This window comes from Suncus etruscus, chromosome X, assembly GCF_024139225.1.
Source record: "Suncus etruscus isolate mSunEtr1 chromosome X, mSunEtr1.pri.cur, whole genome shotgun sequence".
NCBI lineage: Eukaryota > Metazoa > Chordata > Mammalia > Eulipotyphla > Soricidae > Suncus > Suncus etruscus.
Window position 1 is genome coordinate 105269457 of NC_064868.1, and position 25563 is coordinate 105295019.

The window sequence follows — 25563 nt, forward strand, 5'->3', positions numbered from 1 at the left end:
CTATACCTTTTTCTCATTGGGTGGAGAGGAGCAAGTCTAGGAAGAGGGAAATTGCTGTCTCTGCTCTCAAACCCCAACAACGTTCATTTCCTTGAAAACCTGAGCACTGAAGAAAGCTGGTTAGTGACAAGGGTTGAGTCAGTTCTACCTTCAAACTGGTTGGGGAAATAGCTCAAAGAAAGGGCTGAATGGTCCCCCTGGGATGATCACCCCCTACCATGCACCAAATTGGGAGTAAGTAGCTTCCAAGTACTGCCCAGTATGGCACAAACACAAAGTTATAAACTCAAAAATCTGGATTGCAGAAATAGTACAGGGGTTAAGGAGTAAACCCTGAGCACCACTGAGTATAACCCTAGCCCCACACCCCAAAAAGTTCCAGATCAGATGGACTGGGGCACTGGGTATCCCTGGGTAAGGAACAGATGACCCTGTGAGGACAAGAGACATGTTTCTGAGTACAGCTGAGAGGTTTTGATCTTACCTCCATAGAAAGAGCTGGAGACAAATTTTGTTTATATACCTATATTTATTGCTATCATCCTTTTCTGCACCTATTAACACTCAAACCTAAACCTTTTCTATTTACACTCAAATCCCCCCCTGCCCAAAGCTCCTGGTAGCATATTCAGAAGTGTGTCTACTGAGTAGGAAGAGTGGGCACTGTGTCCAGGCCACTAAGACTCCAAAGAAAGGGAATTTAGTGCATGGACTTGATATTGAAGTCAAAGAAGAATGCTTGAAGGAAATCTTCCCATTTATGTGGTTTAGAATAGTCCAAAACCTTTAGCAAAACAAAGTATATTTCTCCATGTGAAATTGCATAATGCCTTTGTTTGTAAGGACACATAGCCAAATCTTGCCCCAGCCATGATTTTGACTTTGGAGGAGTAAATCTGAACTTGGAAACTAGGTCTGAACAACTGCCATTGGCATTGGAGAACTGGCAGGAGACTGAGAGATGAATTGAGGGTGCTGATTGTTGGAGGTTTGGTCATTGTTTTCACTGTTTTCAAGTCTGTGTCTTGAACCACATGGAATAGGACAGAAGATGATGTCCCATATGGTCAGCACTTGGGGCTGGAGAGATAGCACAGAGGTAGGGTGTTTGCCTTGCATGTAGCCAATCCAGGACTGACAGTGGTTTGAATCTTGGCATCCCATATGGTCCCCCATGCCTGCCAGGAGCGATTTCTGAGCACAGAGCTAGGAGTAATCACTGAGCGCTGCCGGGTGTAACCCCCCCCCCCACAAAAGAAAGCTAAGGGAAAAGCTGGGGGAGGGAGGACAGATACCCATGTCTTTCCTGGACCTTCATTCAGCATGTTCTCATGGTCACTGAAGAGTATTTAATTTTTTCTTTTCTTTCTTTTTTTTTTTTGGAGGCCATCCCTGGCAGTGCGCAGAAGTTAATTTTGGGTATGCATACAGAGAGCATTCTAGGAAGGCTTAGAGGGTCCTTTTAAGTGGTCAACTTCCCTCCAATTTGAAGTCTCACCAGAAGCACTGATTGGGCTCACTTTTGGGGAAGCACTGTGGCAGGGGAAGGTTACAGGGTAGGTGTAGGAGAGAAGAGCTGTGGGCCATATATAGGAAATAGGGACATAAGTGGGGCATCCCCCTGGTGTCCTCACTCGCTATGTTTGGTGCAGGTGCCAATGCCTGGAATGGCAGTGCAGTCAGTAGCTGGTGGAGGGAGGTTGAGGGGCAGGGGGCAGTCCAGACGTGCCTCATCCTCTCCACTGCAGCCTGTGGGCCCAGGCTGGCCTCTGCAGCTTCAAGCGCCTGTGGTACAGCCCAGTCAGGCTTGGTGCCAGTCCTTTGGGCCCATCCTTACCACTTTTACTGCTCAAGCCCAGCTGAGGCCCACCTTCACCACTTCCACCTCATTGTGCTCCAGCCAGGGAGAGGGCCTGCAGCTGCTCCTCAGCACCTGCCAGCTCCCCCTCATCGCGCCCACTCTCTGAGCCCTCGAAGCAGCCAGAGTCGCGAGGAATGTCCACCTTGGGTTCCGACACAGACATGGTGTGTGCTACAGGCTCTTGGCTGATCTCTGTGCCCTCTTCTGCCTCCTCACTGCCAGCTTCCAGAGAGAAAATCAAAGAAGATTCAAGACTTGGGCATTAACAAGTGGGATACGGGGCTGGAGTGATAGTAGTGGGTAAGGCATTTGCCTTGCATGCAGCTGATCCAGGACTGACCCAGGTTTGATCCACTGCATCCCATATGGTCCCCCAAGCCTGCCAGGAACGATTTCTGAGTGCAGAGCCAGGAGTTACCCCTGAGCACTACCAGGTGTGGTCCAAAACAACAACAAGAAGCCCAGTGGGATGGAAGCTCCAGGGATGATGTGGGGTGGGAACCTCAGGAGGTCCACTGTAAACTGTCTCTCCCTCCCGGCCACCACCAACCCTCTCCTGGCCCCCTGCTGCATTGAAACTGAGATAGCAATGGTGTTCAGGCCAGTTACCAAGCCTGACTCTGGTAGTTCTAGCTCTGTGACCTTGACTCAGTAACAGGCCTTTCATAACTTCACTGGCTTTAAGTTTCCTCTTTGATTTAAAAGTTTTAAGAGGGGGCCGGGCGGTGGCGCTAAAGGTAAGGTGCCTGCCTTGCCTGCGCTATCCTTGGACGGACCGCGGTTCGATCCCCCGGTGTCCCATATGGTCCCCCAAGCCAGGAGCAACTTCTGAGCGCATAGCCAGGAGTAACCCCTGAGCGTCACAGGGTGTGGCCCAAAAACCAAAAAAAAAAAAAAAAAAGGGGGCCGGGCGGTGGCGCTAAAGGCAAGGTGTCTGCCTTGCCAGCGCTAGCCTAGGACGGACCGCGGTTCGATCCCCCGGTGTCCCATATGGTCCCCCAAAGCCAGGAGCGACTTCTGAGCGCATAGCCAGGAGTAACCCCTGAGCGTCACTGGGTGTGGCCCAAAAAACAAAACAAAACAAAAAACAAACAAACAAACAAAAAAAAGTTTTAAGAGTTTCGGGCCCGGAGAAATAGCACAGCAGCGTTTGCCTTGCAAGCAGCCGACCCAGGACCAAAGGTGGTTGGTTCGAATCCCGGTGTCCCATATGGTCCCCCGTGCCTGCCAGGAGCTATTTCTGAGCAGACAGCCAGGAGTAACCCCTGAGCACCGCCGGGTGTGGCCCAAAAACCAAAAAAAAATTTTTAAGAGTTTCTTGACCATTGCCCAAATTCTCCCACTCCACAAACTTGGCCTAACACTGCAACTCAAGTTGGAAAAGTTCCTTCCTACTGCAGGAGGTTGTGAGATGCCAGGGCAGAGTGTGGCTAGGAAGCCATGCCCCTGGCAGGCCCACACTGAGTAGCCCTTCAGCTCTGGGATCCTGAACCCACTTACTGTCATAATCCAGCAGCAGCTCCGCAGCCGTGAGCAGTTTGGCCCGATGCTGGGGGTCTGTGATGTGCAGCTCGTTGAGGTGTGTTTCCCGCAGCTCCTTGAAGTCCTCCAGGGTCTGGTAGCCATTGAGCAGCAGGGTGGATGTGTGTTCCTGTGGGCAGGTCGCCAATGCAGCTGCTTACAAGCCACCCACTCCCAATAACTCCAGCCCCATCCCTGGAGCAGGTGTGATCCGCCTCTGTCCTACACCCAGTCCCAGCCCATGCTCCAACCTGCAGACCAATGCGCTCCAGTAGTTCGTGCAGGGTCTTGGGTTTGGGCCTCTTGCCTTTGCTCTGGCGGCGGTTGGGCCGGGCAGGCCCTGAAGCCTCTTCAGGCAGAACATCCACATAGATGAACTTGAAAGAGCCCACCTTACCATTAAGAAGGCCCAGCCATGTACCCACTGGTGGCTTTTCAATGATCTGGATCATATCTCCTTTCTGTGGGAGGATAAGAAAGTGGAGCAGGGGAGAGGGGAGAGGAGGATGCTTTTGGATAACCCTGACCTACCCTGTCTTGGACCAGCTTTTGTTTTTGCCTTTGATGCTGAGGAGTTACTCCTGGTGGGACTCAGGGGGTCATATGGGATGCTGGGAATTGAACTCAAGTGGGTCCCTTGCAAGGCAAGCAAAAACCTTACCCATTGTACTAGCCCTCCAACCCTCTTGAATGGTGCAGGCTGCCAGACTCAGGAGGGAAGGGAGCTGACAGCCAACTTACCTGCAGTTTCAATGAGTCATGGTCATAGGGGCTGGGGGTGAAGTCAGTATGGACTCTGGCCCGACCACAGAAGGGCCCTGTGTACTGAGGAGTGGGCGGCTCCTCTCCAAAACTGCCTGAGCCTGGACCAGGGCTGGAGACCTCACTGCCTGCAAGAGACAGGGCATTTCAGGTTTTTTGTTTGTTTTGCTTTGTTTTGGGGGGGGGTTGATTTTTCTTGTATTATTTTTATGTTTTCCTTCCCTTTTCACTTTCTTTTCTTAAACTGATATTTATAGTCTCTAGAAGGACTCCTCCCATTTTTGGCTTGTTTGAATTTTTGCTGCCCCCCCTCCTTTTTTCTTTTTTCTTTCCTTTTTTCTTACCTTCAAACAGAACCACATAACTTGAACCATCTTTTTCTGCCTCACAAATTGAGGGGGAAATAATGGAGGGCATCAAGACCAAACAGTCGTATGAACATTGAGTAGAAATAAAAAATGATCAGACTTGAACACCAAATCCAAAGCCAACTACAACAGAATCGATACCCAATCTACAACAAGCTTGACACAGTAGGGACCACGTATACTAGCAGCCCAGAGGACAAAGGAGGGCCAATATGGGATGGATGCTGGGAACAGGGGTGGAGGGAGGACAATATTGGTGGTGGGAATGCCCCTGATTCAAATGTCACTATGTACCTGAAATACTTCTGTGAATTATTTGTAACCCAATTTGGTCAAAATAAAATTATTAATAAAAAAAAGAGACAGGGCAGGGAATAGGGCTACCTTACAGGTGAGAGTGGACACTTTTGGGAGTATATTGGCTATCAGGCTAGAAATCCTAAAGGGGGTCACTGTTCTTTGTGAGTCTCACACAGCAGATGGGACGCTGATCCATCCCCTTGGCCATTCCTCAGAAGCTCTGTGTTATGTCTGTAGCTTGAGGCCTGAAACAGTTCACCCCAAAAGAAGAAATATCTTCCAGACCCAAGAACAAGCCAATTGAAAGGCCTTCAAGAGATTAGCTGGGCCAACAACTCAATCAAGAGAAGGGAAATAGGCCAGAAAGACCAAGTGACCTGCCCAAGGCCTCTTAACTTCCAGTGGGTCCATTAGACTCCAGGTCTCATGAGTCTTCTTTCAGGCCTCCCAAGCCACCTTGCACTTAGGAAGTCATACCCTACATTACTATTTGATCCAATGTCTAGTTGCCACATCACATGGAAACTCAGACTTTTTCTTTCTTGAGGGAGCAGGATAAGGAGCCATTTCTTTTTCTTTTGTTTTAGGGCCACATGTGGCAGTGTTCAGGGTTACTCCTGATTCTGCACGCAGGGATCCCTTCTGACTGTGCTTGGGTTGTTGTATGGGTTGCCAGGTTCAATAACCGAGGTTGGCCACGTGCAAAGCAAGCACCTTACCCACTCACTGTTGCGCAGGCCCCAAGTAGGAGCCATTTCAATGGCTTTCAGTGGCAATAGAAAGATGTTTATGGAGCCTGAGAAAGAGAGGGGTACTTAAAAATAATCTGAAGGGCAAGAAAGGCAGTTCTCATTGAGTCTGCTACTCAGAACTTGCAACTGTTTCCCAGGCAGGGCTTCTGGATTCTTCTATTAGTACCCTGAACACTTAGAAGATGTTAAGTGGTAACCTGAGCTAGCAAACCAAGGGAAATTTGGAAGGCTACACCTTCACATCATGTTAAAAACCTGGTGACCTGGGGCCGGGTAGGTGGCGCTGGAGGTAAGGTGTCTGCCTTGCAAGCGCTAGCCAAGGAAGGACCGCGGTTCGATCCCCCGGCGTCCCATATGGTCTCCCCAAGCCAGGGGCGACTTCTGAGCACATAGCCAGGAGTAACCCCTGAGCGTCAAGCGGGTGTGGCCCAAAAAACCAAAAAAAAAAAAAAAACCCGGTGACCTGTAGCTTCCACCCTCCCCCTTGGAAGAGTAGGAATAGGCTATCCCAAGAAAGATGACAATGCAGGTCTTTTCTTCTGAACTTGGGTTCCTTCAGGGCTTTGGACAGATAGTAGGGACTCTCTAAAGCAAAACTAAATTCAAGCCTGGAACATCTTGAACAAGGTAGAAATCCTTCTGAAGCTGCAGTTTCACATCAATAGGGAGAGTTTTGTTGAATAATCCTTCTGACCCCAGGTGATTATTAGAAACATTTAACATGGAGAAGGCCATGGAAATTCCTAGCAGGCCAACCATAAAGGCTGATTTCTTTCTTCTCTTTCTTTCTTTCTTTCTTTCTTTCTTTCTTTCTTTCTTTCTTTCTTTCTTTCTTTCTTTCTTTCTTTCTTTCTTTCTTTCTTTCTTTCTTTCTTTCTTTCTTTCTTTCTTTCTTTTTTTCTTTCTTTCTTTCTTTCTTTCTTTCTTTCTTTCTTTCTTTCTTCTTTCTTTCTTTCTTTCTTTCTTTCTCTTTCTTTCTTTCTTTCTTTCTTTCTTTCTTTCTTTCTTTCTTTCTTTCTTTCTTTCTTTCTTTCTTTCTTTCTTTCTTTCTTTCTTTCTCTCTCTATTTTTCTTTCTTCCTTCTTTATTTTTCTTTCTCTCTTCTTTCTTTCTCTCTTCTTTCTTTCTTTCTTTCTTTCTTTCTTTCTTTCTTTCTTTCTTTCTTTCTTTCTTTCTTTCTTTCTTTCTTTCTTTCTTTCTTTCTTTCTTTCTCTTTCTTCTTTCCTTCTTTATTTCCTTTGATTGATTCCTTTAAAAACTTTTTTTGAGATTCTGTGGCTTACAGTACTATTACTAATTAATTCTCATGTATGCAATTACAACCATATCCATCAGCAGAGTACCCACCCCCCTCTCCCAAGGACCCCCAACACCTCATCCTATCAAAATTCCCCAAATTCAGCATATGGATTAGGTCTTCCATTATGTTGCCTTTGGACTTTTGTTCTCATCTTATTGTGTATCTTTTTTTTTTTTTTTTGGTTTTTGGGTCACACCCGACAGCGCTCAGGGGTTACTCCTGGCTCTATGCTCAGAAGTCACTCCTGGAAGGCTTGGGGGACCATATGGGATGCCGGGATTTGAACCACCGTCCTTTTGCATCTAAGGCAAACGCCTTACCGCAGTGCTATCTCTCTGGCCCCTTGTTGTGTATCTTTAAGTCCCACATATGAAAGAGATCATTCTGCTTCTCCTTTTCTATCAGAGATGAAGAGACATTTCCCCAGAGAAGACAAGTGAGAAAGTACTCTTCATCACTCGTGATTAAGGAAATGCAAATCAAAGATTGATTTCTCTTACGCTTTTCTCCCCAAAGCCAGTCACCTGCAAGTCCGTAATCTAAGCCTTTTCTCTGGACTTGATGGTGATTTGCACCCCAACACCCCCATGCCCTGAGTTCTACTCACTAGTGGAGGCCTGGCGACTAAGTGTTGTGAGTTCACGCTCTTCCTGCTCTGCAAAAGCCAGTGCCATCTTCTCAGGCCCAGGGCTGTCCAGGCTGCAGTCTGGAGATGTTGGAGAGCCTGAGCCCTCCTCCAGAGTGTCTCCCTGTAGAGAAGAGGAGACAGAAAGTTTCAAGATGCCTAGGCTGGCCAGACCAGATGCTCAGGAGGACATAGTCCTGGTCCTGGTGGAGAACTGGGGCCCAGCACAAGCAAGCCTTTCTTTTAGAGAAACCTCTCCAGATGGCAGAGAAAACATCTCACTCCAGGGCACCTGGTCCTTTCTCATGGGGGTCTCCCTACTCTTTCCTTGAATTCCAGGGTTCCCCCATCCCATTCTTTAGTGCTGGATTAAAATCTGGAGCTGGAGAAGTAGCTTAAAGACCTAGAGACGGGTGGGGGGGGGAAGAGATAGCACAGCTGCATTTGACTTGCAAGCAGCCAATCCAGGACCTAAGGTTGTTGGTTCAAATCCCGGCATCTCATATGGTTCCCCGTGCCTGCCAGGAGCTATTTCTGAGCAGATAGCCAGGAGTAACCCTGAGTGCCTCGGGGTGTGGCCCAAAAACCAAAAAATAAAATAAAATAAAAGACCTAGAAACAGGCTTTGTAATCGGGTGGTCCCAGGCTCAATCCTTGGCATCACGTGGTCTCCTGAGCACTCCAGGAGTGATCACCAGGCAGAGAACTGGTAGTAGTCCCCAAGCACGACCAGCCTCCCTCAAAACAGGATTAAAACCCCTCATTTCATTTCATTTGCTTTGGATTTTATATCCTGAGCGATGCTTGATGTACATGTCATTAGATTTGTTTTTCCCTGATAACCTGATGTTATCCTTTATTTCTCCATCAATCCAAAAATACAGAGTGGTCTGGGAAAATTTTCACTCAGTCCTACACAATTACTAGGAAGTTGCTACCCAGTGTGCAGCAGGGTCACACACAGACACTGTGGATATACATGACCTTGAGGATTACAGAGCTCAGTGCCAGATAGAACAAGAATTAGGAAGCTTTGGGGCTGGCGAGGTGGTGCTAGAGGTAAGGTGTCTGCCTTGCAAGCGCTAGCCAAGGAAGGACCGCGGTTCCATCCCCTGGCGTCCCATATGGTCCCCCCAAGCCAGGGGCAATTTCTGAGCACTTAGCGGGGAGTAACCCCTGAGCATCAAATGGGTGTGGCCCAAAAAAAACCCAAAACAAAACAAAGAATTAGGAAGTTATGAACTTTTTAAAATTTATGTTTGGGGGACACAACCAGTGATACTTAGGGTTTACTCCTGACTCTGTACTCAGTAATTACTTCTGGCTTATTCAAAGGACCATATGGGGACTGGACCACATCAAGCCAGTGTATTATTGCTCTGGCCCCTGGAAGTGATTGATATGTTTTCAAGATGGATTGTAATATATTCATTTAGGGGGGCACAACTAGTGGTGCTCAAGGCTGACTCCTGGCTCTGAATTTCAGAATCATTCTTGACAGTTCTCAGGGATATGGGACCACATGAGATGCACGAGATCAAACTCTGGTTGGTCACGTGCAAGTAAACACCCTACCTGCTAGATTGTTGCTATGGACCCTGTAGTATCTTCATTATAAATAGGGTTTATTGAATCCTAACTATAGAATTAAATGTTCAAAAATGGTTGGGTTTCACACCAAGCACACAGAATTCCTGAAATTTCAGATGGACTTCATCCCAGGACTCCTTAGACTTGGGATCTCCTAGAAGAACCATAGGCCTGAGAAATGACTCAAAGACCTGAGCACTTACTTTGTGGGTGAGAGTCCTGGGTTCAATCTCTGGCACCACATGGTTGCCCAATCACAGAATTGCAAGTAGTCCCCAGACCACCAGTGTTACCACCCAACAAAGCCACTGGTCAGCCTCACTATGCTATTCCAGTCATCAGAGGTGTCTACCTGTCCTTCCTGGCTCGAAGCTACCTTCTCTAGGTTCCTGCATTGGGACCCTTTGAATGAAGCTTTCCCAGGCCCAGACGATAGATGGATTTTCCACAGGTGATCCTATCAGCTTCCCTCTCTCCTCAGACCTATCTTCCCAGGAAATGTCTTTCATCTGTCCTCCAGTCCCCATCCTCCTCCCTCCACACTAAGTCCATGTCTGAAAAGGGGGCACCTTTTCTGTGTGATCTTCCTTCTTAGACTGAAGCAGGCCTTTAGGCATAGAACCCCAACAGAGTCTGACAAAGCAGTCGTGTTCAGACTCTTCCAGAATGACACCTATGTTCCCTGCCCTCCACCCTGCTCCTGGATCCCCAGACCTCACCATTTCCTCTGACAGAGCCTTCACCATCATCTTGCCCATCTTCCGGTTCATGGTTCGGGAAATCACGGCCCTCCACTTCTTCCCCAGCTTTTTGCCACTCTTCCCAGCATCCTCTGGGGTAGAGGCACCTGAATCATCTTCTGGAATCTGACACAATGAAGGAAGAGGTTCGGTTCAGGAACCCTGTTAACATTGCCACTAAATTCAGGATTTGGGGAGTGAGTTAGAGGCTACAGAGGTAGAAATGAGAAGCCCCAACCCCCAACTATTCCTTCTTTTTTTTTCTTTTTTTTTTTTTTGGTTTATTTTGGGGGGGCATACCCGGCGGTGCTCAGGGGTGACTCCTGGCTGTCTGCTCAGAAATAGCTCCTGGCAGGCACGGGGGACCATATGGGACATGGGATTCGAACCAACCACCTTTGGTCCTGGATTGGCTGCTTGCAAGGCAAACGCCACTGTGCTATCTCTCCGGGCCCCTTTTCCTTCTTAAACCCAGGCCTTTTGATTTGTAATTATCTATTTAATTTATAATTAATTGGGGGACTAACGCCACACCCGACAGTGCTCTAGGACTACTCCAGGGTCTGTTCTTAGGGGGGCATGTGTGGTGCTGGGGGTTGATTCGGGGCATGTATTATAAGTTTTAGACCCTATACTATCTCCCAGGTCCGGAAAAGAATGCCCGGGAATTTTGCAAGTTTAGGTGGGCCTCCTGTATTTAAGCTAGCCTTGCCTCAACCATCCCCAAATAGCCTTTCCACCCTCCTCCCAGCTTCCTCCCTGGCTTCTTCATCCAGGGCCTGCTGCCAGATCTCCCCAGGAGGCTCTGAAACTCACATTATCATCCAGATTAAATTCTTTCTCGCTCACCACAGGGGAGCTGGGCTTGGATTTGGCAAAATCCTTGAAGCTGCTGGAGCGCTGAAGTGAGAGCTGGAAGAAACAGAGGTGGAAGAAGCGATCAGTGGTGCTAACATGGCTGGCTAAATTGGGAACTGTCCCCCCAGCCTCTCCACAGATGTCAGGCTGGAGCTGAGCCTCTGTACCCTGAGGACTCAAGGCTAATGAGGTGAAACACCCAGATGTCAAGGATCAGATTCTGTCTCTTTGCTAGAAGGAGTACTGTACTGGGGGGTTGATTCTAATCAAGAAATAGTAGACTTGCATTCCCCCCCTTTTCATCTCCTTTAGCTTCCTAAGAGAATTTACATCAGCGACCTGTTTCAGGCCCTGTTTCATTGTTCATCAGAGATAACTGCAAATAATCTGAGCTAAATGTGATAGACTGAGCATGAGGGATTAGTCAGGCCTGTTGGTTCCTAAATCACTCCAGTCCCTTTGTCTCTTGCAAGGCACTGGCAAGCATTTGTTTATCAAACATTTGCTTTTCCGTTTCCCTCTTTTCTCCATCCCCCCTAATGATCTTCTTCCCTTTTAAAGTCCCTTTCCTGAACTCAGAATGGCATATAAACTTCATCTGTTCTACTATTAAGAGCCTCCTGTTTTTGAAACTGGAGCTATAGTACAGGGAGTAAACCTTAAAGATGGCTGACCTGGGTTTAGTCCCTGGCATCTCAGTATTCTGAGCACCATTAGGAGTGATTCCTGAGTGCAGAGCTAGGAGTAACCCTCCTTGAACATTGTCAGATGCCCCCCCCCCCAAAATGAACCTCATATCTTTGCATGTTTCCTTAAATGTAAGAAATTGAAACCTTTTTCCTTCTGTTAATCTGCTTTATGTCAATTCAGTTAGTATACAGCCAAAAACACCTAGAAAGATAGGAGGATCACTTCTCTGCAATGTACTCAAGAGCTACCTGGCTTTATCCTGTTCATTCTCAGCTGATAATTGGCCCTGAGAACTGGCCATGGAACCAGTTCTTATTATAGGAGTCCTCATTATAGGAGCCTAGATTTGAATCAGATCTCAGCCTATGGTCGTATTTCCACTAGTACCTGAAGTTCAATCTCAGACCCCAGTAGCCTAAGATTAAATGAGCAGAAATCAACACATATTTTCATAGACATATGTTAGATTACTAGTCCCATCCTAATCGATATTCATACTCCACCCAAGGGTGTCATCTGGTGATGAGATTATTGGATTATTCCCTACTTTGTATTCCTCTCCCACCCTAGGGTGTGGCCCGTTCTTGTGAATAAAAAGCATGGGTCTGAAAAAGGCAGGTGCTCATTCTTTGATCTTCTTCCACTAAGCTGCTTTCCTTCTTAGGAGCAGAAGGCTTGTGTTGTGGGATTCCTGGCGTGAGTGTTGGATTTCCTGAGCCCAGTCTTGTACCTTTTCACTCTGTGGGTTATTTATTTCCTGTGTCAACATTTACTTCCAGACCCGCATCTCACCAGATCCTCATTTGGGAGGCTGGGACTCCGATTATAGACATACATTTCAGGAGCTGGAGAGCTAGGACAGGGGTTATGGTGCTTGCCTGGCACATGGACAACCCAGGTTCAGGCCTTGGCACTGCATGTGGTCTCCTGAGCCCCACCAAGAAGGGATCCCTGAGCACAGAGACAGGAGTGAAACCTGAGAACTGGGTGTGACTCCCACCCCCACCCCCAATTATTACGGAATTAGAGACATAGTGCAGGGATAAGATATTTGCTTTCTTTGGGTTGAACTGCCAGGCAATAAACATGGTTCCCTGAGCTCTGTTTGGAGTAAACCCTGAGCACAATTGAAAGCCAGACAAAATAAAAATGAAAATAGGGATGGAGTGATATTAAAGTTGGTAGGGCATTTGCCTTATATGTGATTGACTCAGGCTCAATCTCTGGCACTTCTGTGATTCCCCAAGCTCACCAAAAACAGTGATCACTAAGGTATCCTGAGGATCCCTCAGGTGTAAGCCCTGAGTACTGCCAGATGTGGCCTCCAAAACCAAAAGAAAGAAAACCCCTTCTGGAGTCAGAGAGCACAGGGGAAAAGGGCTTCCTTTCCATATGGCCGACACTGGTTTGATTCCCCTGAATCCTGCCAGTAGTGATCGTAAACATGAAGTAGGAGTAACTACAATAGAGTTACCTTTACAAGAAATGGCATCTTTCTCCAGAATTCTTCCTCCACCCTCCATACTCTGGCCTTGCGCCAAGAAAAATGGGATCACCAAGCTCCCATCATAGCAATAATATACATAGATTAGGGTTACATGCTTGATGAATAAGTGTCTCAAGAAAAGCAGAATGAACCTACAGAAACCAGCAAGTCCTGATAGGATACTTTGGGGGAAACCACAACACAGATATTCAGTTGTCATGGATCTGGGCCAACAAGTATTGGAAAAAAGAAAGAAAGAAGAGAAAAGTACAGAAAGGAAGAAAGGAAGGAGAATGAAGAAAGAGAAAGAAAGAATGAAGGAAGAAAAGGAAGGAAGAAGAAAGGAGGGAGGAAGAAAGAATGAAAGAAGGAAAAACAGAAGGAAAGAATGAAGGGAGCTGAAGGAAGGGAGAAAGAGAGAAAAGAGAAGAAAAAGCAAGCTGCCATTTTCTCTTTCAGCTTGTTACCTTAAGCACTAAAGCGATGAACTGGCTAGAGTTGATATATGCCTGTGTTCAAAGTTCCAAGAGTTTGTTGTTTGTTTTTGGACCACATCCAGCTGTGTTCAGGGCTCACTTCTGACTCCATGTTCAAAGATCCCTCCAGGTAGTGCCAGGACTGTGAGCCTAGGTCACTCTTCCCCACTGTCCGTCCTATCTCTCCAGCCCGAATGTGTTCAGACTTAGTCCGTTGCTGCTGTTTGCCTCAATGACACCGTTTGTAGGAAAGAAACTTTCTTAACGATGTCAGCATGCACATGCATGCAAGATAACAGCCACTGGCTAGCAAGAATAACCACTGGATAGGCAGGTAGGGGACTAAGAAATTGGTATTAAACTTGAACCAAAAACAACAGTGTGAACCAGAGATACACACAGGAACTGGGGTTCACAGATGGCCAGACGGATAGTGCGGGGTAGACTGCAGACACCAGAGATAAGGGCTTGAGGAACTGGAGCCCCCAAACCACACCAAGCTGAAATTTTCACATCCTCTTTTCTTTTCTTTTCTTTTCTTTTTTTATACAATTACTTTATTTAAGCTCCGTGGTTCAAAATTATTCATGATTGAGTTTCTGTCACATCCTCTTTTCTATGTAATGGGGTTTGTTTACTTGACAAACTGCACCCCCACCCCCATCCAGGGACAAAACACTGTCAATTGCCCAGCCTCAATACACACACACACAATTGGCCTCAAGTCCTGGCAACATGGTGAAATACTTTAGTTCTCTTGGTGGCTCTTGACCAAAGGCAACTGAGCAATCAGAGTCTGTCTACGCCTCCCCGAGGTCACAGCAAGAGTGCTGACCAAAAGTAGGTCAGCAGTCAGGTCGGGCTGAGACTGACACTAGATCTCCTCGTGGAATGCCTGCAGCCTCACAAAACCTCTTCTGGGCACATTGGGGAGTGGGAAAGGGGTCTGCCTGCACCTACTGGGATCCCATGTGTCCCTTCTCTCCTCCCTCCTCTATGGTTCTTTCCTCTTTCTCTCCCTCTTTCCCCATTTTCTCCTCCACCTTCTGTTTATTTCCTTCTCTTGTATGGCTAGGATGCAGCTGCCTGGATAACTTCCTCCTCTTAGGGCTAGGAAAAGAGGGAACAGAGAGAGGGTGGGCAAAGGGCTGGCTTGGGTCCAAGAAGGGTAGGCTGGGCTGCCATTTATAGACTGATGGGGCCTATTGTGGCCTTTCTTCCACCAACCCTCAGTGGGTCTGCAGACCAGGGGGCTGAGTGTCGCCCCTGAAGCCCTAGGGACAGGCAAGGCTGGAAAGAGAGCAAGAGGGCAGGCATGGGGCCAGAAGTGGGCTTTGTTGGGGAAAGAGTAAACTCACCGCCAGGCTGTTCTCTAATCACAGCTCCTTCCCGAGGCCTCTTCCGGTCATTAATCTGCAGTCTGGGTCCAGGAGACCTTTGCCTCCTGGGATCTTCTATCAGGGCCTCTCTGTCCCAGCTTTTGCCCAAAGCAGAAAGGAAAGAGCCAAAGGAGGGTGGAGGTGATCTGAGACATGGAACTAATTGGTGGGCAAGGGATATGGAAAAGAATCTACAAATTACTTGGCCTGACCTACCTCCAGCCTCATGATCAGCTCCAAACTACCTGAATGCCTTTTATGGGCCTTCAGTTCACCCCCTTTTATAGGAATGAGGTCTCTGGAGTGAGGCCTTCTTGGGGTTCTGACTAGTGTGAAAGAGCCAGACATGGTTGGCTCCTATCATGACTAATGACAATGTGGGGTCTCTTGGGGTAAAAGACATTTTAAGCCGCACATAGCTGAGTTCTGGGATCTGTCACCTGCTTCAGTGACTTGTTTCATCACAGTCTCAACTCTATGGCATTAATCAATAAGTGTCCCCATCTTGGTTCTGCCATGGACCAGTTATGTAAAGCTGGTTGAGTTCCTCAAAGTTTCTGGGCTTCTGTTTCCTCATAGGATAAAATGGAGACCAGGGTGCTAATTTTACCAGGTTCGGGTGAATATGAAAGGGGTGAGATCCTGACCAATTCTCTCTCATGCAATGTTGAGGTAGGTTAGCATTTTCTGTTACCCATCTCCGGACTCACACTCAGGAATTTGTCCCCCTGGAAATATTCTCCCTTCTGTCAATGGTAGTTTCACTTCTTTGAAATATTGCCTCCCTGGAAACAACCCAGATACCCACTGACTGTACTGTGGATACATGGATGTGGCAGGGTCATACAACAGAATAGTATAGCTCTCCCCAACAATGTGAATGTTTCCCTCAGATACATTTTTTGTTTTGTTTGGGGCCACATCCAACAGGGATTACTCTTGTGGGTTTAGCACTCAGAAATCACTCCTAGTGGAGACTGGGGGACCACATGTGGTGGCAGGATGGAACCCGAATTGGCCACATACAAGGCAAGCACCATATCCACTACTAACACTCAGGTCCCAGATATGTTTAGTAGAAGGAACTGGACCCCAGTGTGCTATTTGACCCTTGAACAGATTGGGTTTCAATGGTGCCAGTACACAGAAAAAAAGATTATCTTGGGTCGGGTGGTGGCGCTAAAGGTAAGGTGCCTGCCTTGCCTGCGCTAGCCTTGGACGGACCTCGGTTCGATCCCCCGGTGTCCCATATGGTCCCCCAAGCCAGGAGCAACTTCTGAGCACATAGCCAGGAGTAACCCCTGAGCGTTACCGGGTGTGGCCCAAAAACCAAAAAAAAAATTATCTTTATATATTTGTTTGGGGGGGGCACACCTAGTGATGCTCTGGGGTTACCTCTGGCTCTGTACTCAGAAACTACTCCTGAAGGTGCTGGGAGATGGGATGCTGGGGATCGAACCCAGGTTAGCCACATGGTTCCCAAACATCTCTATCTCTATGGTTCCCAAACAAGGACTTTCTTTTTCTGTTGGGGGATGGGTACAGTGCACCTAGCAGTGCTCAAATGGTGTTCCCTGATCTCTGCTTAGTATGAGGTTGTCACTCCCTGTGGTGTTTATGGGACCATGCAGGGGTGGAACCTGAATGTCCTGCATTTAAGGCATGTGCTTATTCCTTTATCACTCTAGTCTTATAAACAGAATATAAATTTACTGTTAGATTATACCTTGTCTTACACAAACAAAGATCATGCATGGTTTCTTTGTATATGTTTGTTTACAATGTGGTTTCACCCAAAACAAAGATCATTCCTGGTTTCTTTGTATCTGTTTGTGTACAACTTGGTTTTATCCCAAAACAGAGATTGTCTTTCTTACATGTAAACTTGGGCGGGACTGTGCTCAGTGCTTAGGATAGCCTGAGCTATCAGTACTTATTGGTCCTTACTGCCCCACCTGGGGGTAGTTTCTGGAAGGCAGCTTGCTGTTGATATGAGGTGGAAGATTGCCAGACTACCTGTGTTTCACACTCAGCCTGACTTGGATTATTTCATGTTGCAACCCTGTTTTAGACCTGTTCATCTGGGGTTGGAAATAAAGTACAGGGGATGATTTCAGAACTGGCACCCAAACAGTGGCCCATGGACCTGAAAAGATCCCAACAATATTGCCCCATTACCCAGAGATTAAAACTCTGGGCGGTCTCCCAGATGCTGATGCCCACCACCTTTCTTCTACCAAAGGTGCTTTATGCAAGGATCTCATACCCCAACCTGCAGCAGCTTATCGAAATCACTGATGGGGTAGAAACCAAAGAGGAAGCCCCATTGGAGGGGAATTGATAGCAGGGAGATGAGTGAATCCCCCACCCAGACACCAGCCCAGGGACAAAAAGCCTTTACATCCCAAATGATCACAGCAGCCTACACAGAAGGTGGAGATGGAGAATCCAAGCACAGCTAAAGCCCAACTGAGAAGCTGCTTTCAGAATTTCTGCACCTCCAAAAATTAACTTTCTTCTAGGTTAATCTCTATTTGCATCGGTCATTGTTAAATTGCGTGTTCTACCTATATAGATCTTAATAGCTACTCTTTTTGTTCTATGCCCCACTGCTACCGCATAATTATGTACCTCATTCTTGTGGTTTAATATTAGTTTGCACAGTTATGGGAAATGCATAATGTTGTTAGATTTTAATGGTTCTCAGCTATCCTAGTGAATGTTTCCCTATTGCTGTGATGCTTTATTGTGTATATTATTTAGCAACTTATTCTCAAATTATGTCTTCAAAATGTTCTAATGTCTTTGTCCACAGAAGTCTATGGAAAAGGAACTTGGATACTATAGACTCTTGTTACAGTGCTCATTTAAGTATGTTTTAGCAAGCTTATTTTCAAACTGTATATATATATATATATATATATATATATATATCTGCAGATATGTTTTTTTCCCCTCACATTCGGCAGTGCTCAGGGGTTACTCCTGGCTCTAAGCTCAGAAATCACTCCTGGTAGGCTCGGGGGACCATATGGGATGATGGGATTCGAACCACCGTCCTTCTGCGTGCAAGGCAAATGCCCTACCTCCATGCTATCTCTCTGTCCCTGCAGATATGTTTTTATAATTTTGTTTAGAGAAGTTTATGGAAAAGGAACTTGAATGCTAGATTCATATTGCAGTCCACAGTGTAAGAATATTTAGGAACTTGGGGCTGGAGAGATAGCATGGAAGTAGGGTGTTTGCCTTTCATGCAGAAGGATGGTGGTTTGAATCCTGGAATTCCATATGGTCCCCCCGAGCCTGCCAGGAGTGATTTATGTAACAGGGAGTAACCCCTGAGTGCTGCCGGGTGTGGCCCAAAAACCAAAAACCAAAAAAAAAAAAAAAAAGAATATTTAGGAACTTGTTTTCAAATTAAGTACATCTGCAGAAAAGTTCTAATGCTTATGTTCAGAGAAGTCTATGAAAATTTTTGTGATAGTATAAGACAGGGATATGAAAAAAGCTGATTGTTTTGAGAACAATGTACACATAATCTAACCTATGATGCTTTTACAGCCAAGTCTGTCCTCACTAGCAGTGATTGCTAGGAATTAGCTATAACAGTAACTGGTTTAAAATTTTCTCACTTGATGCTAAAAGTTTTTTCTTTTTATTTCCCAAGATTTTACCATGCCTATGCAAAACAATAATCACTTTTATAAGTTTTGGTCTGGGATTCCCACTTCTTTTTTTTTGTTTTTGTTTTTGTTTTTGGGCCACACCTGGCAGTGCTCAGGGTTACTCCTGGCTGTCTGCTCAGAAATAGCTCCTGGCAGGCACGGGGGACCATATGGGATACCGGGATTCGAACCAGCCACCTTAGGTCCTGGATCGGCTGCTTGCAAGGCAAACGACGCTGTGCTATCTCTCTGGGCCCGGATTCCCACTTCTTGCAGAGAATAATAGAATACGATTTATATATCCCTCTCAATTTTTGAACACAAAGGGTGAGTTGTTAGATTAAACCTTGTTTTACCCAAAACAAAGATCATCCAGTTTTCTTTGTATCTGTCTGTTTACAATGTGGTTTCACCCCAAACAAAGATCATCCATGGTTCCTTTGAAACTGTTTATGTACAACTTGGTTTTATCCCCAAACAGAGATTTTCTTACATGTAAACCTGGACAAGACTGGCTCAGTATAGCCTGAGCAATCTGTACTTACTCCCCCAGCTGGAGGTGGTCTCTGTACTTAATAAAAATGTTAGTTCTGGTAAGCAGTTTGCTCTTGATGTGAGGTAGAAGGTTACCAGACTACCTGTGTTTTCACCCTTAGCTTGGCTTAGATTATTTCATGTGTGACCCTGTTTTAGTCCCTTTCACCTAGAGTTGGAAATATGATGCATAGGTAATTTTACAATTTACTATATAGACATTATAACTGAAATCCAACTACAAACATGTTTGTAATCATGGTGCTTAAATAAAGATACTATAAAAAAACAATTTACTATATAGACAAATATAGCCCAGCACTAAAAATATTTTTCTGCTTCTTATAATTTTCTTTTTTCAGAGGGCCACACTTGGTGGGGTTTGAGGCTTATTCCTGACTCTGCACTCAAGTTTCACCCTGGTGGAGCTCTGGTGAATATATGGAATACTAGGATTGAATGTGGGTTGGCTGCATGCAAGCAAGTGCCATGTCTGTTGCACTATCTCTCTGGCCCTATAATTTTCATTTTCTTTCTTTCTTTTATTTTTATTGGGCCACATCCAGTGATGCTCAGGACTAACTCCTAGCTCTACATTTAGGAATTACTGTTAGTGGTGCTCAGGGGATCATATGGAATGCTGGCGATCGAATCTGTGTTGGCTGCATACAAGGAAAGATTCCCAATTGCTGTAATATAGCTCCAGACCCTTAACCTATAATTTGTAAATAATATTTTCTTTAGTTCACTTCATTGTTAAAAATAGCATAAAATAGGCAGAACATGTTCTAATCAATTGTTTTTATATTATGTTGGCTTCTAGTCAACTGTAGGCTAAGTTTAGAGGGGAAGTAAAAAGGTATTTTTGGATGTTTGGCCACATCTAGTGGTGATCAGGGCTTCTGGCTATGCACTCAAGAGTCACTCCTGGTGGTCCTCAGGGAACTCTCTTGGATACTGGGAATTGAACTTGGGTTGGCCATATATAAGGCAAGTGACTTAGCCATTGTACTATTGCTCTGTCCTCAGGAAGTAAAAAGTTTTACGAGGTTCTTTGATTTGGGACCAGTGCCTATAACCTCTGTTCTATTCAAAGGTCAGTTGTACATGGGTCCTCATATAGAGGGTTTGAAAGTCAGCAAAATTACCCTATACTGTTGGAAGTCAAGACAATGTTTTCCTTGGGGAATGGAGGCATGAAAGAAACTTATAGACTGCTGTTGGAAGTGCTGCTTCTTAATCTGGGTGCTGCTTGAACAGGGTTGTTCACTTAATGGAAATTCATTACTTGGCATATTCATGATTGATACATTTCATTATTGTACTTCAATAAAAGAATTTTTCAAAGTCAGTTTCAAGATGATACCTCCTGCAGGAAGCCTCCCTGAATCACTCAGAATTTCTCATACCCTTGTTGACCTCTTCATTGCCTGCTCCCTGAGCAAGCTTAGGTGTTTTTCAAACTAGCACATCTGTCCTTTTATGAGCCATTTATATACCTACCACCCTATGGGTTTCAGGCACCAGCCTGTGCATGTTAGTGAATTCACTAATGGGACATCACCTCCATGGGTCTGGCACTCTGCCAAGCACTTCTCTATGCCGACTTTAGTCCCTTTCTTACAGTCTGACATCTCAACTGAGATGACTGAGACTCAGAGAGGTGGTTGTAGGTACACAAACAATAGCAGAGAGAATTAATGTCCAAATCCAGATCCATGTCTGAACATTCATTCAAGTTGTAGCTCTCAGAGCTTATGAAATTTCCTCCTGCACAGAAATGGATTGAGAACAATGTTGGCTGTGAGCAGCATTTGGAGGTCTCTCTGAAGAGAGTAGGAGGCTTTTTGGAGGAAGATGCTTATTGAGCTGGGCCATGTAAGAGAGCTGCCATTTCTTCAGCTGGAAATGGAGAAAGTGAATTTGAACAAGAGTGAGAACAAGAAGGACTTGAACAAAATTGAGAGTGAGGGATGTCCCAGGAGAGCATGGTGATGGAATGGTGTGTTTTGTCATGGGTGTGGTGGGACATGGAGTAGAAAAAGCCAGAGAAGGCCCTTAGCATATGTGTCAACATACCCAGGAGTTGGTTTGTAGGCAATGAGGAGACACTGGGTGTACAAAATGCACACAAAGAGAATTGATACTGGACATGCTAGATATAGAGCACAATAAGGAAGGAGTGGGGACAGGGAGAGGCTGGGAAAGACTGAAAGAGGGAAGAGTTGAGCACCTGGATGGGAGCCTAAAGTTCTCTACATTTTCTCTAGCAGGAGATCTAGGGTGCAGAGAGGAGCTAAGTCTCAGAATAAAAAAACCTTTTACATCTATCTCCCAACAGATCAAAGAGAGCAGAGAGAGACTCAGAAGGAAGCAAGCTTTCTCAAGGCTGCCAGAGCTAGGTCTCCTCCCCTTCACCACGCTTGCTCAGTACCACATCCTGACACCCTTTCCACCATCCGGGAGGACCTGCTCCCCCTACTTTGCTCTACTGCTCCCAAAGACCCTCTTTCCATAGCTATCTGTCTCTGCCCCACAGAGTAATCCATGGTCTTATGTTCTTCACATTCTTCTAATGCTTTTGAGATGACTTTCAGGACACGAGCGTGGAGGGAGGAAGAACTAAGACTCTGGAGATGTGGACCAGAGTTATAACATGGGGAGGGCATTTGCCTTGCATGCAGCCCACTCAAATTCGATCCTTGGTATCCTATATGGTACCCTAAGATTTCCAAGAGTGATTGCTAAGCAGAGACAGGAGTAACCCCCAAGTGCTGCTGGATGTGGTCCCAAAACAAACAAATTAACAACTAACCAACCAAATAACCAACTAACTAGTTAACCAACCAACAAACCAACCAACTAACAGATTCATTTCTTTAAAAAAAATGACTGGGAATGCATAGGTCTTGGCTTACTGGTTATCACCTTAGGGAAATTTAGGAAAATTTCTTTATCTCTCAGAGCTCTGGGCATGAAATAGGGAGAAAGACAATGACTATCACTATCTCACCAAGTTGTCAATGAGTTTGGAGATGGGTAGACTTCCCTGTACAGAGCCAGGAAGCTGTAGAGTCTTTAGGAGTAGAATCAGGGCTCAAATGCTTCCCTTCAAGGCTAGAGTTAATGCTGGTTCTTCCTTGCCAAGTACTCCTTATCTCCTTGTGTGCACATGTCTATTTGTTTATTGCTCCAGATCACCTATATTGACCTCCTGAAGTGACAGATGGGGGCTATTGCCCTTTACTTCCAGGAGGAAACTGGGGCCCAAAGGCCAGTGAACAATCCAAGTTCCTTAATGTAGAACCTAAAAGGATTCTCACTCAGCTTTCCTGCCCACTCACTGCCTAGCACCGTCTCCATTTGGCAGGCAAAGTAGGACCAGGAAATGGAGGCCTCATGTGTCTCTCTGTTTTCCACCCCTCCCCATGTCACTTCAACCTGTGAGAAGAAGAGTATATGAAAGTCAGGCCTGTGGCATGTGCTGTTTCCACCTTCTGGAAGGTAGTTTTTTCCCATGGGTACTTCTGGGATCTGAGGCTCTGGAGGCCACCTCAGGCTTTGGCAGGGTGGGATGGGGATTGCCTAGGCTCTCCTCCCTGAGATGATGGGAATCTGAGGGTACCCTCATGAACCTGATTTATTATGGGAGACATCTGAGGAAATTCCATGGGCCCACTGCCAAGCTTTGAGTTCAGGTCATGGAAATTAGGATCAGAATAGAGGGCTCCTCTGGCTTCTGTGTGACCCTGGATATATCCACCTAAGATAGCAGTTGAGCCTGTGTTGAAGTGTCAGCTTTTTCTCAGATTCCTCCCCCAGCTTCGCTCCCCTGTGGTTTGGGGCCCAGCAACATCTTGAGTAGACTTGCTTCCCACAGCCATCAGCCCAGCACTAGGGGAAGTAGAGCCAATTCACAGGCACTAGGCTCTGTGTGGTGAGCTGGGTGGACTAGCACAGGGCTGGGGAATTGCCTTTGTGTGAAAATTCATGAGTCTCCCTCCCCTCCCTTGGCCCTCAAGCACCTCTACTGTGATCTTAGACAAGCAGTAGGGTGGGTAGTATAGAGACGGAAATGGCAGACAACCTCCATCTCAGGACCTGAGAATAAAGGAGCAGGATGCACACCTCAGTGCCTTGAGCTTGGCCTCTCACCTGACTCCCTTGTGGAAGTTGATCCCTGAAAATAGGGGAATCCCCACAGGGCATCTCAGGTGAACTCCTGGGATGGAGGCCCCAGACTTTGGCCTAGGGCTGGGGTTGGGGACTGCTTTGGGATGGTTCTGGAATCCTTTCAGATCCACCGATTGGGACATTCCTACGATCCATTCAATGAACTGCATCCAGAAATTCTCAAATTCAGCTAGAGTCACTTAATTCCTACAAAGAGTCTTCTAGACTGTGCTCCAGGAGGACGAAAACCTCAGTTGTTTCATGATGGCAATACCCTCCCCCCCCAAAAAAACTTTAAAAGCACTATATTTTTCTCCTTGGTCCTCACTCTGTTGTTCCCATCGTAATTTGTTCCCATCCTAGTGGCTTCATTTCTTATTTTTCACAAGTAATTTCTTGCTATTTTGTAAGTGTCTCTATCCCCTCTGAGGCCCACTGCAGGTTTCAAGGTCCTTTCCCTGAGAGTGGAAATCACCTCAGGCCCCATTAGCCCCATCAAATCTGGGTCTGAGGGTCTCCACAGAGCTGAACTGAGGGAGGTGAGTTTATTCCAGAACAATCAGGCAGGCTCCTGGGAGCATCATGGCTCTGAGCTGAATGGCTCTTCATGTGAAATGTCTCCTGAGACATGCTTAGCCAAAGTAGTGGCAGGCCCAGCATCCAAGGAGCAAAAATTCAGTACAATCTTTGGTTTCAACTTGAGCATTGACCTGTATGATTCTCCAATACCCACCAAGAATTCTGGGTCCAATTTTTCATCCCTCTATCCTCTAGTTGTAAGGTCGAATTCTTTAGTTTTCTAAGAGTCTATTCTATAAGTCAGCAGCACCCTAGAATGTGAAGACTTCTGCATGGCGATTACTCTACTAACCCATGGGTTAGCCTGTCACTTTGTTGTGCCCTTGCCTAGACCTGCTTTTCAGAGCCATGCAGAGGAGGCTAAGAAAGCAATGGGAAGGAAGGAAGAGCTGAGCTCGTAGAGCTACACCTCACCTTTTTCTTCTGAGTTGGCTCCTTCTCGCTGGCGTTAGAGGGCTTGCGGCGCAACATGGTCCTCTACCCTACTGGAGCACTCTTCCCACTCTCCTGGGTATCAAGATGCCAAGGACTCTTGCTCAGCTTTTTCAGCAATGTCTGGGTGGCACGGCACGACCGAGATCCTGGTCCCCACTCCGACTTCTGCAGTGGCAGCTTGTGGGGTACAGGCCATGGACAGACACTGCAGCAGCAGCATACAGGAAGCCTTACCACGTGACCTGCTCTTACAGCAATCATAGCCCCTGCTGGCCCCTAGGGAGGAAGGAAGTCCCAACTTCAGTCTCCAGAGATTCGGAGGCACACAGCTCTTGGGTCCGAGATACCAAGAAAAGTCCCTTGCTTGCCATCTCATGTCTTTCTGATCGGTCTTTTCGGAGGTAGCCTCTCACCTGACATTGTAGGGCTCACACCAAGCCTGGTGTGAATCCAGAAATCAAAAGATGAACCATACCTGTGTCTGTTGGGCTAATGCTGCTGGATCAGCTTATATCACCAGGTTGTTTCCTGCCCTCACCCCCATCGTTTTCACCATACAATCAACATTCCAATCTATAGTGATCACCTTATACCCTACAACTATTGTTTCCAAGGCCATCCTCATAACCCACGTTACTTGAGCACTCACACTAGAGTCCACACCTTCAGCTATCACCCCACCAGCACTGACAATTTTCACCGCCTTACAGCCTTCATCCTCACAGTCGTCACATTACAGCGAGTCAGCTCCACAAAGCTTAGGCTAATAACCATCACCACATTGCTGTTCTCACCACCGCCATCCCTGCAGGCCTCCCCTGTGTCATCAGTGCCTCAACCATCACCATGTCCAGAGCAACCTATAGTCTCCACCTTAGTCATCTGCCTCTATTTGGCTCCCTCTGCCACTGCGCCCGTTATGAGCGTTACCCTCAGACAGGCATCACATTGATGCCCTCACCCTTTCAATCCATCAATCCCACTTTTGTCAGCTCTTCCATCATCATCCTTACTACAACCAACCACCCACAGCCTCCCCCACTGGAACAGTCTCCCATAGAGTCAGCAACTATATTTTATTTTTATTTACTTCTTGGTTTGGGGGCCACACTCAGGGTGCTCAGGCATTACTCTTGTTTCTGTCTCAGGAATTATTCCTGGTGGCATCCAAGGGACCATATGGGATTCTGGGGAATCCAACTTCTGTGGTCATATGCAAGGAAAGCACACCTTAACTGCTGTACTGTATCTCTGATCCCATAGCATCTATATTTCTGTAACCACCACAGCCATCAACAAAATAGTTGACAAACATCAGCAACTGTGTACCCCCAGCAAATGTCTGTTTCATATAGTATTTCTTGAATGTCTAGTCACTGTTTCTAATGCTCACTTTGGGAATTTTCTCTGGCAGAGATCTTAATAACAAATGGCTTATTCTTATTAAAAATAATACATATTCCTCATAT

At 46.3% G+C, this 25563-nt stretch overlaps 2 protein-coding genes across 2 annotated transcripts in view; one reads left to right on the forward strand and one right to left on the reverse strand.

Annotated features, from left to right (window-relative positions):
- APLN (apelin) overlaps positions 1–25563 on the forward strand; it is a 552821-nt gene that overhangs the window by 331489 nt on the left and 195769 nt on the right. The gene's annotated exons all lie outside the window — the stretch shown is intronic.
- On the reverse strand, positions 1769–24130 carry SASH3 (SAM and SH3 domain containing 3). The gene is made up of 8 exons (XM_049766679.1): positions 24074–24130; positions 10636–10731; positions 9799–9945; positions 7472–7613; positions 4124–4272; positions 3634–3843; positions 3362–3512; positions 1769–2083 (listed from the first exon to the last, which is right to left on the reverse strand). The coding sequence occupies exons 1-8, from the start codon at positions 24128–24130 to the stop codon at positions 1887–1889; spliced, it is 1149 nt and encodes a 382-aa protein (XP_049622636.1). The 3' UTR covers positions 1769–1886.

Bases quoted from the DNA above. Each gene is read 5' to 3' on its own strand.
- SASH3 (XM_049766679.1), bottom strand. From the start codon at position 24,130: ATGTTGCGCCGCAAGCCCTCTAACGCCAGCGAGAAGGAGCCAACTCAG. The intron at 9,946-10,635 runs GTGAGTTTCAGA...TCATTGTGTCAG, and splicing joins AATTTAATCTGGATGATAAT to ATTCCAGAAGATGATTCAGG. The intron at 2,084-3,361 runs GTAAGTGGGTTC...TCTCTCTGGAAG, and splicing joins GCTGCTGCTGGATTATGACA to CTGGCAGTGAGGAGGCAGAA.